The sequence below is a fragment of the Oryx dammah genome, unplaced genomic scaffold (assembly GCF_014754425.2).
Source record: "Oryx dammah isolate SB20612 unplaced genomic scaffold, SCBI_Odam_1.1 HiC_scaffold_2, whole genome shotgun sequence".
In the NCBI taxonomy this organism is placed as follows: Eukaryota; Metazoa; Chordata; class Mammalia; order Artiodactyla; family Bovidae; genus Oryx; species Oryx dammah.
The window spans coordinates 4,883,031-4,895,592 of record NW_024070186.1 but is presented as its reverse complement, the minus strand read 5'-3'; the positions used below and the strand labels follow the sequence as shown (position 1 = coordinate 4,895,592).

The window sequence follows — 12,562 nt, the reverse complement described above, 5'->3', positions numbered from 1 at the left end:
TGTTATTTCTTTGTAATAGATTTGATACTTTTTTCTGTACGGAAAATACACGCCAGTCACAGAATAAGCTGAGCTACTCCCAAGGTGCACACATGAGATAACCACAGAAAATATCCACTGAGCTGTTTCCAAACATGATGAATTCTCAGTCAGCTATCATCCAATGAGTAGGTGGCTGTTTAAGGAAGTAAAAACATACAGCCCCTGTTTTCCAGAAAATGACTCATCTGTTTGGGAAATAAGACCACTTATTTGCAAAGTGAAACCACACTGCTAAACAGGACACAATCCAGCCAGTGTTCACCTGTTTTCTAAAGTTGCATCTTCCTAAAACACAATGGCATTTATTGAGTGTCTTCGATATGCCAGGCGCTGGGCTTCTGGATGATTCTTTGAACCCCTAGACAACCCCATGAAATATGAAAGGTTTGGGAAAGAATACCATTAATAGAAAAAGAGTCAGACATGACTTAGTGGCTAAAACAACAAAATTAGTAGAGGAACTAACCTGCTACGTCATTTCTGAGCCTGAATTCTGAGGAAACAACCATAATCTTTCAAAGTTCAGTTTTTATGAGGCACTGGAGTATTCAACATGTTAAGGTCACCTAAGAATGTTCCTTATTAAACTAGGGGATACAAAAACGTTTTACCAAGTAAACTTTGACTATCAATCAACAGACTCATTTTAGAGGGGCTTGTTGAGTACCTCATCCTTCTAAGGAAAGATCCCAATGAGGAAACCAATTTCAAGATCCCATTTATACAACAAGCAGTCAGTGAACAGTGCTCCTGGTCTTTATATGTTCAGACTGACCTCCGCTGATTAGCCTATTAATCTGCCAACTTTTTTCTCTCTTGAGATAATATGACTAGAAAATGCACCCCTAAATGACATCGAGTATCCCAATTTATACAGTTCGGCTCACAAATATTTTTCAAGCCCTGCACCTTTTAGGGAAACCTTGTATTGCACGTAGCCTCCAGAGGCCAGCGTCCACGGGGAGCACGGGACACCTGGTGAGATGACAGGGGCCACCCACTCTCCACTGCTCCTCTGCAGCCCAGGCTCTGCAGTGTGCATCGCAGAACTCCATAAGGAGACCTGCCGGGGAAGGTGGGGGCCTGATCTCGGGGGCTTGTCAGGTGAAACCACATCTCCCTGCAAGCGTCTCCTCGGCTCATACCTCAAAACTGGAGGCCACTGCTTCGCAGAGGTCACTTAGGCCCCTAACAAGTCAATGGATGCATAAAAGTCTGATGTGTATGACGCAGTCAAACTAGCTGAACTTATATATAAAGTCCTACATCCCAATTCATATATAAGACTGCAGATAATAAACAAGCACAACTCTGAAAATAAATGATACTTTCCATTTCTAGTATTTTCTTAAAACAATATCTGTTTCTGAGAATACGATTATATAATTATTTTCATTTTAAAATCTTAAACAAGTAGGAAAAAACATAAAAAATAAAAATTACTTAAATACCATCACCAAGATATATCAAAATTTTGGTTTACTTCGTGCCCACCTTTTTTCTCCATGTAGATTATCTGTGAATGAGTAAAGATGTGTATCCTGACCTGAACCCATCCATTTTTGCAGCTGTGATTGCGCTTAGTTGCATCTGACTCTTTGGGACCCCATGGGCCCCACCAGGCTCCTCTGTCCATGGGATTTTCCAAGCAAGAATACTGGAGTGGGTTGCCATTTATTTCTCCATTAATAAACATTCTCTTCAACACAATTTTTATTTTATGATGTTGAAAAACCATAACTTATATAACCGATGTCTTATCATTAAACACTGGGGTTGTTCCTAAATAAAACCATGCTGAATGGGCTTACAAATAAACATTTGACCAAATATTTTATTATTTCTTTAAAACACATTCTTGAAATATGCCCACTGGGTCAAAAGTTATGGGGTATGAACATTTTATGACTGTGAATACGAACACGGCTAGAATCCCTCAGTGAGATTTGTACCAGTTTCGGCACAGCACTCTGCTCTTCATTTCACCCTCACCAAATGCTGAAAACTGTAATTTAAAAAGTGCTTTGCCAAGGAGCTGGGGTATAAAAAGAGGTTTTTAAGTTTAACTTACATACTCATTTGTATTCATTCTCATACTCGGATTGATCATTTGCTTTTTTCTATTAATTATACATTCATGCCCTTTGCCCATTTTTTGACTAGTACATTAACAGTTTTCTTATCAACAAGAGTTCTTTATATATTAAGGCTGCTGATTGTTGCTCTCAATGTGGTACACATAAACTGAGGCTGATAATCCAAATATCCCCTGAAATTATTAGTTTGGGTGTGACGTGACTTCTCCTTTGGCTTGGTAAGTTCTTTCCAGAAAAAGAAAACACACACACAACTTCTAGTGTAGAACAACCCCCATCAAACACTGGGCAGACTAACATACGAAGTGCTCAGTGGATAAACCACGAGGCAGAAACAGTCCAGGTACTCCAGCTCACTGAACATGCCTCTCAGGATACAGTTCTTGAAGATTTTTTTGTCTGAAGAGGTTTCTAAAAGATATGTGACATTAAGAAGGGATTTATTTAAAAGAATACTGACGTGTAATTCAACAGTTAGGTAGTCCCAATACAATGTAATTAACCCCTTCTTCCATCTGTAAATGGTTATTTCTGTGGTAGGAGTCTGGTAACTTTTTATATTTTTAATCAATTCCTACATTATAAAATGTCACTTAGAAATTGTCACTTAGAAATGTTTTATTTAATTTTTGCATGACAATTTTAACATTATAGTAATTTTGTTGTGAAAAATAAAATCCCATCTTATAGGAAAGTGAAAACTCTTCAAGTCACTCACTGACATCTTTATTTACAGATTAGACTGGGTCAGCCAGTGAAAATCCTAGAAAAAGAAAAGAAACAAATATTCAGTCAAAAGAAATAACTACGTCAAACTATATCCTATTTTGCCTGCTCTAAAATCCCAAAGTCCCATTTTAACAACACTAGCCACAGTGGGGGTAAATGAAGTTTGTCTTTGATCTACAGCTTTTCCTAAAAAGGAGCTAAAAACCTGTTAGTGAATCTTCTGTCTCTTCCTACAAAACAACCTAATATCACTTTCTGAATCTTGCCCCATTAACAGTAATCAGGGCACACAAAAAAACTATAGAGTATGAAAGAAGCAGAAATACTACAGAACAGAAACACGTAGAAAACTAACTTATGGTTTGTCGTTGTTCAGTCGCTCAGTTGTGTCCAACTTTGTGACCCCATGGACTGCAGCACGCCAGACTTCCCTGTCCATCACCATCTCACATCCATCCAGTCGGTGACACCATCCAACCATCTCATCCTGTCGTCCCCTTCTCCTCCCGCCTTCAATCTTTCCCAGCGTCAGGGTCTTTTCCAGTGAATCAGCTCTTTGCATCAGGTGGCCAAAGTACTGGAGCTTGAGTTTCAGCATCGGTCCTTCCAATGAACACTCAAGACTGATTTCCTTTACGATGGACTGGTTGGATTTCCTTGCAGTCTAAGGGACTCTCAAGAGTCTTCTCCAACACCACAGTTTGAAAGCATCAATTCTTTGGTGCTCAGCTTTCTTTAAGGTCCACCTCTCACATCTGCACACGATTACTGACTAGATGGACCTTTGTCAACAAAGTAATATCTCTGAATATGCTTTGTCATAGCTATTGTTCCAAGGAGCAAGCGTCTTTTAATTTAATAGCTGCAGTCACCATCCACAGTGATTTTGGAGACCAAGAAAATAGTCTGTCACTGTTTCCATTGTTTCCCATCTATTTGCCATAAAGTGATGGGACTGGATGCCATGATCTTAGTTGTTTGAATGCTGAGTTTTAAGCCAGCTTTTTCACTCTCCTCTTTCAACTTCATCGAGAGGTTCTTTAGCTCCTGTTCCCTTTCGGTCATGAAGGTGGTGTCATCTGCATATCTGAGGTTATTGATATTTCTCCCAGCAATCTTGACTCCAGCTTGTGCTTCATCCAGCCCAGCATTTCGCATGATGTACTCTGCATATAAGTTAAATAAACAGGGTGACAAGCCTTGACACACTCCCTTCCCAATTTTGAACCAGTTTTTTATTCCATGTCTGGTTCTAACTGTTGCTTCTTGACCTGCATACATGTTTCTGAGGAGGTAGAGGTTAGGTGGTCTGGTATTCTCATCTGTTTAAGAATTTTCCAGTTTGTTGTGATCCATAGTCAAAGGCTTTAGCATAGTCAGTGAAGCAAGGGTAGATTTTTTTTTGGAATTCCCTTGCTTTTTCTATCACCCAATGGGTGTTGGCAATTTGATTATCTGCCTTTTCCAAATCCAGCTGGTACACGTGGAAGTTTTCAGTTCACATACTGTTGAAGCATAGCTGGAAGGATTTTGAGCATAACCTTGCTAGCTTGTGAAATGAGTGCAACTGTGCTGTAGTTTGAATATTCTTTGGCATTGCCCTTCTTTGGGTTTAGAATGAAAACTGACCTTTTCCAGTCCTGTGGCCATTACTGAGTTTTCCAAATTTGCTGGCATACTGAGTGCAGCACTTTAACAGCGTCATCTTTTAAGATCTGAAATAGCTCAGGTGGAATTCCATCACCTCCACTAGCTCTGTTCGTGGTAATGCTTCCTAAGGCCCACTTGACTTCACACTCCAGGATGTCTGGCTCTAGGTGAGTGATCACACTACCATGGTTATCCAGGTCATTAAGGCCTTTTTTGTATAGTTCTTCTGTGTATTCTTGCCAACTTACGGTTACCAAGGGGGAAAAGGAGGGGAGGGGGAGGGGAGAAACTGGGAGATAGGGACTGACATAGAAACACTACTATATATAAAACAGGTAACTAATGAGGACCTACTGTATTGCATAGGGGACTCTAGTCACATTTTGTAGTGACCTACATGGGAAGAGAATCTAAAAAAGAATGGCTATATGTATAACTGATCAGTTTTGCTGAACAGCAGAAACCAACAGAACACTGTAAACCAACTATACTCCAATAAAACTTAATTTTTTAAAAAAGAAGAGGAGATGAAGGAGGAAAGAGGACCAAGTTCCACATCTAAGCAATCTAAGCAGAACTTCGGCAGGAAGAGCAGTGCATGGAAGCCTTTCCCAGGACAGGAACTACCCACAGAGCCTGGACACCGGCAACGGCAGAGGTCAGGTCCCCCCGACACGGCAGCAGCCCGCTGCACCGCTAACCAGTGCTGAGTGGTGGCCGCCAGGCTGCTCTTTGTACCTGAGTCTGCTTCCCTTCTGTTGCGTTCATTCGTCTTACTTTAGATTCCACATTAATTCCACATTAGATTCCAATACAGTGTCCCTGTCTCTGTCTGACTTATGTCACGAAGAATAATATCCTCTAGGTCCATCCACCTTGTTGCAGATCATGGGATCTCCTTTTTTATGGTTGAATAGTATTCTATTGCTCATGTATATCACGTCTTTTAAAAAATTTATTTATTTATTTCTGGCTGTGCTGGGTCTTCACTGCTGCACGGGCCTTTCTCTAGATGCAGCAAACGAGGGCTCCTCTCTGGTTGCGGAGGGCGGGCTTCTTGTTACGGTGGCTCCTCTCGCTGTGGAGCACAGGCTCTGCGGTGCACGGGCTTCAGTAGTCACAGCCTGCACGCTCAGCAGTTGCAGCTCCCAGGCTCTAGAGCACAGACTCAGTGGTTGTGGCTCATGGGCTCTGTTGCTCCGTGGCATGTCCAATCTTCCCAGATCAGGGACTGAACCCGTGTCTCCTGCATTGGCAGGCAGGTTATTTACCACTGAATCACCGGCGAAGCCCATACCACAATCTGCTTCAGCCATTTATTGGTTGAGGGACACTAGGTTACTTCCATATCTTAGCTTTGTAAATAATGTTGCTCTGAACACGTTATCTTTTCAGACTTAAACATATAGAAAAAACACTAGTGGTCACCAGTGGGGAGAAGAACAGGCGGAGGGACGAGATGGGGTATGAGATTCAGAGACACAAAGTGCTCTGTATAAAGTAATTAAGCTACAAGGATATATTGCACAGCATAGGGAATATAGCCAATATTTTATAATAACTTTAAATGGAGTGCAGTCTATAAAAATCACTATGTTGTAAACCTAAAACTAACATGGTACTGCAAATCAACTGTACTTTATTTTTAAAAAATGACAAATGGCAATGGACACATAATTAATCAATGAAAAGTAAACAGCTTAGAAACTGTAATATAGGTGGAATTCTACTGGAATGAAGATAAATATGTTGAAGTGGTAGATGGAAAAAAATACAAGGATAATCCTCGTGGAATTATAAAAGAGGAAGTAGGAGGCTATATTTCTCCAGCAATACCCTCCAAGTTCATAGAGAACCCAGAAGAGACCACTAGAAGCAGACCATTTAGAAAGGTGAACACAGTAGCTGAGAAAGGACAGTCAGTCAGGGCCCTCCTGTGACTAACACCAGTCCGTTTTGTCTATGTGCTCTGACCACGCTTACCAGGGTTTTAGCCCTTAGTGCTCTGATGTTCTGATGCCAGGAGGAGGGGCTCTTGGCTGCAACACTAACACCCCAGCTACTGGAAAGTAGGTGCTCAGCTAGACAAAAGGACACGGGATTCTAAAACCTATCTATTGGGTGTCTCAGTTCAGTTCAGTTTAGTCGCTCAGTCGTGTCCGACTCTTTACGACCCCATGAATCACAGCACGCCAGGCCTCCCTGTCCATCACCAACTCCCGGAGTTCACTCAAACTCACGTCCATCGAGTCGGTGATGCCATCCAGCCATCTTCATCCTCTGTCGTCCCCTTCTCCTCCTGCCCCCAATCCCTCCCAGCATCAGAGTCTTTTCCAATGAGTCAACTCTTCACATGAGGTGGCTAAAGTACTGGAGTTTCAGCTTCAGCATCATTCCTTCCAAAGAACACCCAGGACTGATCTCCTTTAGAATGGACGGGTTGGATATCCTTGCAGTCCAAGGGACTCTCAAGAGTCTTCTCCAACACCACAGTTCAAAAGCATCAATTCTTCGGCGCTCAGCTTTCTTCACAGTCCAACTCTCACATCCATATATGACCACTGGAAAAACCATAGCCTTGACTAGATGGACCTTTGTTGGCAAAGTAATGTCTCTAGCTAGTGCTATTTGAACAAAGAGTTTCTTTCTAAGGCAATCAATAAACCCACAAAGGTACCCAGCAGATTCTGAAAGTTGAAAACCCTACCTTGAAACAGTCTGGCTGCTTGCTCTGTGTAAACTGTGCTAACTCCACCTACCTCATCATCTTTCTGGCCTGGTCTTTCTGTGCTCACCATCCCCATTACCATGCTTCTTCTTAAGTATCTCTTCTCTCTACTATGAGAAGAGCCAATGAGAGGCTATGCCAAAGCCTTTCTCTCCCTGTTTTTAAATTTTAATTGAAGTATAATTGACACGCATGCATGCTAAGTTGATTCAGTCATGCTCCATTCTCTGTGACCCTATGGACTGTGGCCCACCAGGTTCCTCTGTCCATGGAATTCTTCAGACAGAAATACTGGAGTGGGATGCCATACATTCCTCCAGGGGATCTTCCTGACCCAGGGACTGAACCTGCATCTCCCGTGGCCCCTGAACTGCAGGCAGATTTCTTACTGCTGAGTCACTGGGAAGGGCTTGTAATTGACTTATAACATTACATTCATTTCAGGGGCCTCCCAGATGGCATCAGTGATAAAAAACCTGCCTGCCAATGCAGGAGACATAAGAGATGTGGGTTCGATCCCTGGGTCAGGAAGATCCCCTGGAAGAGAAAATGGCAACCCACTCCAGTATTTGTGTCTGGAAAATTCCATAGAAGAGCCTGGCAGGCTACGTCCATGGGATTGCAGAGTCTGACACAACTGAGTGACTAACACACACACACGTTATACTCATTTCAGGTATACAACATAATGACACATCAAAAAATGATCACAACAAATCTAGCTAACACCCACCACTATATATAGTCACAAAAATGTTACTGTAATGAGAACTTTTAATAGCTGTTCGGTTAGCAACTTTCAAATATGCAACACAGCATTATTAACTACAGTTATCATGCTGTTCATTACATCTCCAAAGACTTATAACTGGAAATTTGTACCTTTTGACCCCCATAGGCCATTTTGCCCACTCCCCACCCACCAACTCTGGTGACCAACAACCCATTTTCTGCACCTATGAGCTGGGGTTTTTGTTTCTCTTGGGCTCCATATGTGAAGTCATATGACATATCTCTCTCTGACTTGAGTCACTTAACACAACGCATTCAAGGCTGACCCACGTTGTTGCAGAGCTAAGACTCCATCCTTTTTATGGCTAAATAATAGGCCATAAAAATACACACATAATTCTGTGTGTATTTACAAACCATTTTAGGAATCACTGAGCTAACATGGACTGGAATGGGTGAACTTAACTCAGATAACCAATATATCTACTACTGCGGTCAAGAATTTCTTAGAAGAAATGGAGTAGTCCTCACAGGCAACGAAAGAGTCTGAAATGCAGTACTTGGGTGCAATCTCAAAAATGACAGAATGATTTCTGTTCATTTCCAAGGCAAACCTGCAATATCATAATAATCCAAGTCTATGCCCCAACCACTAATGCTAAAGAAGTTGAAGTCTGAACTGAGATATGAAGACCTAGAAGACCTTCTAGAACTAACACCCCCCAAAGATGTCCTTTTCATTATAGGGTACTGGAAGGCAAAAGTAGGAAGTCAAGAGATACCTGGTATAACAGGCAAGTTTGGCCTCAAGTACAAAATGAAGCAGGGCAAAGGCTAACAGAGTTTTGCCAAGAGAATGCACTGGTCATAGCAAACACCCTCTTCCAACAACACAAGAGAAGACTCTACACATGGACATCACCAGATGGTCAATACTGAAATTAGATTGATTATATTCTTTGCAGCCGAAGATGGAGAAGCTCTATACAGTCAGCAAAAACAAGACCAGGAGCTGTGACTCAGATCATGAATTCCTTATTGCAAAATTCAGACTTAAATTGAAGTAGGGAAAATCATTAGGCCATTCAGGTATGACCTAAATCAAACCCATTATGATTATACAGTGGAAGTGACAAATAGATTCAAGGAATTAGATCTGATAGAGTGCCTGAAGATCTATGGATGGAGGTTCATAACATTGTATACGAGGTGGTGATCAAAATCATCCCCAAGAAAAAGAAATGCAAGAAGGCAAAATAGTTGTCTGAGGAGGCCTTACAAATAGCTGAGAAAAGAAGAAAAGTGAAAGCCAAAGGAGAAAAGGAAAGATAAAATCATCTAAATGTAGAGTTCCAAAGAATAGTGAGGAGAGATAAGAAAAGCTTCCTAAGTGATCAGTGCAAAGAAACAGAGGAAAACCACAGAATGAGAAAGACTAGAGATCTCTTCAAGAAAATTAGAGATACCGATGAAACATTTCATGCAAAGACAGGCACAACAAAAGACAGAAACGGTATGGACCTAACAGAAGCAGAAGATATTAAGAAGAGGTGGCAAGACTACACAGAACTATGCAAAAAAAATTTTCATGATCCAGATAACCACGAAGGTGTGATCACTCACCTAGAACCAGACATCTTGGAGTGTGAAGTCAAGTGGGCCTTAGGAAACATCACTACAATCAAAGCTAGTGGAGGTGATGAAATTCCAGTTGAGCTATTTCAAATCCTAAAAGATGATGCTGTGAAAGTGCTGCACTCAACAGTCCAGCAAATTTGGAAAACTCAGCAGTGGCCACAGGAGTAGAAAAGGTCAGTTTTCATTCTAGTACCAAAGAAGGGAAATGCCAAGAAATGTTCAAACTATCACACAGTTGCATTCATTTCATATGCTAGCAAAATCATGCTCAAAATTCTCCAAACCAGGCTTCAACAGTATGTGAATCGAGAACTTCCATATGTTCAAGCTGGATTTAGAAAAGGCAGAGGAACCAGAGATCGAATTGCCAACATCCGCTGGATCATAGAAAAAGCAAGCCAATTTCAGAAAATCATCTACTTCTGTTTTATTGACTATGCTAAAGGTTTTGACTGTGTGGATCATAACAAACTGTGAAACATCCTTAAGGAGATGAGATACTAGACCAGCTTACCTACCTCCTGAGAAATCTGTATTCAGGTCAATGAATAACAGAATCGGACATGGAACAACGGAATACTGGTTCCAAATTGGGAAAGGAATATATCAAGGCTGAATTCTGTCACCCTGCTTATTCAACTTATATGCAGAGAACATCATGTGAGATACCAGGCTGGACGAAGAGCAAGCTGGAGTCAAGATTGCCAGGAGAAATATCAATAACCTCAGATATGTAGATGACACCATCCTTATGGCAGAAAGCAAAGAGGAATTAAAGAGCATCTTGATGAAGGTGAAGGGGAGAGAGAAAAAGCTGGCTTAAAACTCAACATTCAAAAAACTAAGATCATGGCATCCAGTCCCATCAGTTCAATTCAGTCTCTCAGTCGTGTCTGACTCTTTGCAACCCCATAAACCGCAGCACGCCAGGCTTCCCTGTCCCTCACCAACTCCTGGAGTCCACCCAAACCCATGTCCATTGAGTCAGTGATGCCATCCAACCATCTCATCCTCTGTCATCCCCTTCTCCTCCTGCCCTCAATCTTTCCGAGCAGTTCATGGCAAATAGATGGGGAAACAATAGAAACAGTGACAGACCTTATTTTCTTGGGCTCAAAAATCACTGCAGATGGTGACTACAGCCATGAAATTGAATGAGGCTTGCTCCTTGAAAGAAATGCTATGATAAACCTAGCCAGCATATTAGAAAGCAGAGACATTACTTTGCCGACAAAGGCCCATCTACGTCAAAGCTACAGTTTTCCCACTAGTCATGTATGGATGTGAGAATTGGACCATAAAGAAAGCTGAGCGCCAGAGAATTGATGGTTTTGAACTGTGGTGTTGGAGAAGACTCTTGAGAGTCCCTTGGACTGCAAGGAGGTCCAACCAGTCCATCCTAAAGGAGATCAGTCCTGAATTTTCATTGGAAGGACTGATGCTGAAGTTGAAGCTCCAATACTTTGGCCACCTGATGCAAAGAGCTGACTTATTAGAAAAGACCATGAAGCTGGAAAAGACTGAAGGTAGGAGGAGAAGAGGGTGACAGAAGATGAAATGGCTGGATGGCATCACTGACTTAATGAACATGAGTGTGAGCAAGCTCCAGGAGATGGTGAAGGACAGGGAGGTCCATGGGTTGCAAAGAGGTGAACAGGACTGAGTGACTAAACTACCACAGCATCTATTCAGATGATCACATTATTTTTATCCTTCATTTTGTTAATGTAGTGTACCACAATGACTGATTTGTAGATAGCAACTGTTTTTAAATACCTGGAATAAACCCTAGTTCATCATACAATATAATTTTTTAATGTATTATCAAATTTGGTTTGCTAAGATTTTATTAAGGTTTTTACATCTATGTTCATCAAGGATAATTTTCTTTTCTTGTGGTATCCTTGTCTGGTCTTGGTTATCAAGGTAAATTTGGCCTTATAAAAATGACTTCACAAGTGTTCCTTCCTCCTTCATTTTCTGGAAGAATTTGAGAAGAACTGATATTAACTCTGCTTTGAATATTTGGTAGAATTCACCAATGAACCCACCTTGTCCTGGACTTTTGTTTCAGAGGTTTTGATTACTAATTCAATCTTCTAACTACTATTCTTCAGTCTATTCAATTTTTTTATTTCTTCATGATTCAGTCTTGGTAGTTTACATGTTTCTAGGAATTTATCCATATATTTTAGGTTGTCAAATTTATTGGTATGTATTTGTTCATAGTAGTCTCTATGAATTTTTATATTTCCACAGTATCAGTTGTAATGGCTCATCTTTCATTTCTGATTTTGAGTCCTTTCCCTTTATTCTTGCTGATTCTAGCTAAAGTTGTGTCCATTTTAACTCTTCAAAGAACCAGCGTTAAGTTACATCAATCTTTTCTACTGTGTTTTTAGAGTCTATTTCATTTATATGTTCTCTGATCTTTGTTATTTCTTTCCTTCTAACAACTTTGGGCTTATTCCCCCGCCTTGTTTCTTCAAGTGTCAAGTCAGGTTGTTTGAAAATTTTCTTGTTTTTTGAGGTAGGCTTTTATTACTATGAACTTCTGAGACCAGCTTTTGCTGCATCCCATAAATTTTGATACATTTTATTTCCATTTTCATTTGTCTCAGACATTAAAAAAAATTTTTTTTAATTTCTTCTTCGACCTCTTTGCTGCTCAGTAACATGTTGTTTCAGCTCTACATTTTCTACTTTTCTTTTGTAATCAATTTCAAGTTTCACACTATGGTGGCTGAAAAAGATGCTTTGTATGATTTTATTCTTAAATTTATGAAGATTTGTTTTGTGTCCTAACATATTATCTATCCTGGAGAATGCTTCCTGTGCACTTGAAAAGAAATGTGTATACTGCTGTTTTTGAAAGGAATGTTCTGAATACATACGTTATTGACTGGGGAGTTTTTGCAGAAACTAACGCCTGTGGCCTGGAAAATCC

The 12,562-nt window shown here is 40.7% G+C and overlaps 1 protein-coding gene across 2 annotated transcripts in view; it reads right to left on the bottom strand.

The window, feature by feature from the left end:
* Positions 1-1,862: 1,862 nt before the first annotated feature.
* Positions 1,863-12,562, bottom strand: part of HACL1 (2-hydroxyacyl-CoA lyase 1) — a 39,918-nt gene continuing 29,218 nt past the window's right edge. Inside the window, exon 17 of one of the 2 annotated variants that reach the window (XM_040263692.1) lies at positions 1,863-2,901. In XM_040263692.1, the coding sequence (XP_040119626.1) occupies positions 2,869-2,901 (33 nt within the window). In that variant the 3' untranslated portion in view covers positions 1,863-2,868. The remainder of the gene's footprint in view (positions 2,902-12,562) is intronic. The other variant, XM_040263699.1, reaches the window with a different exon arrangement.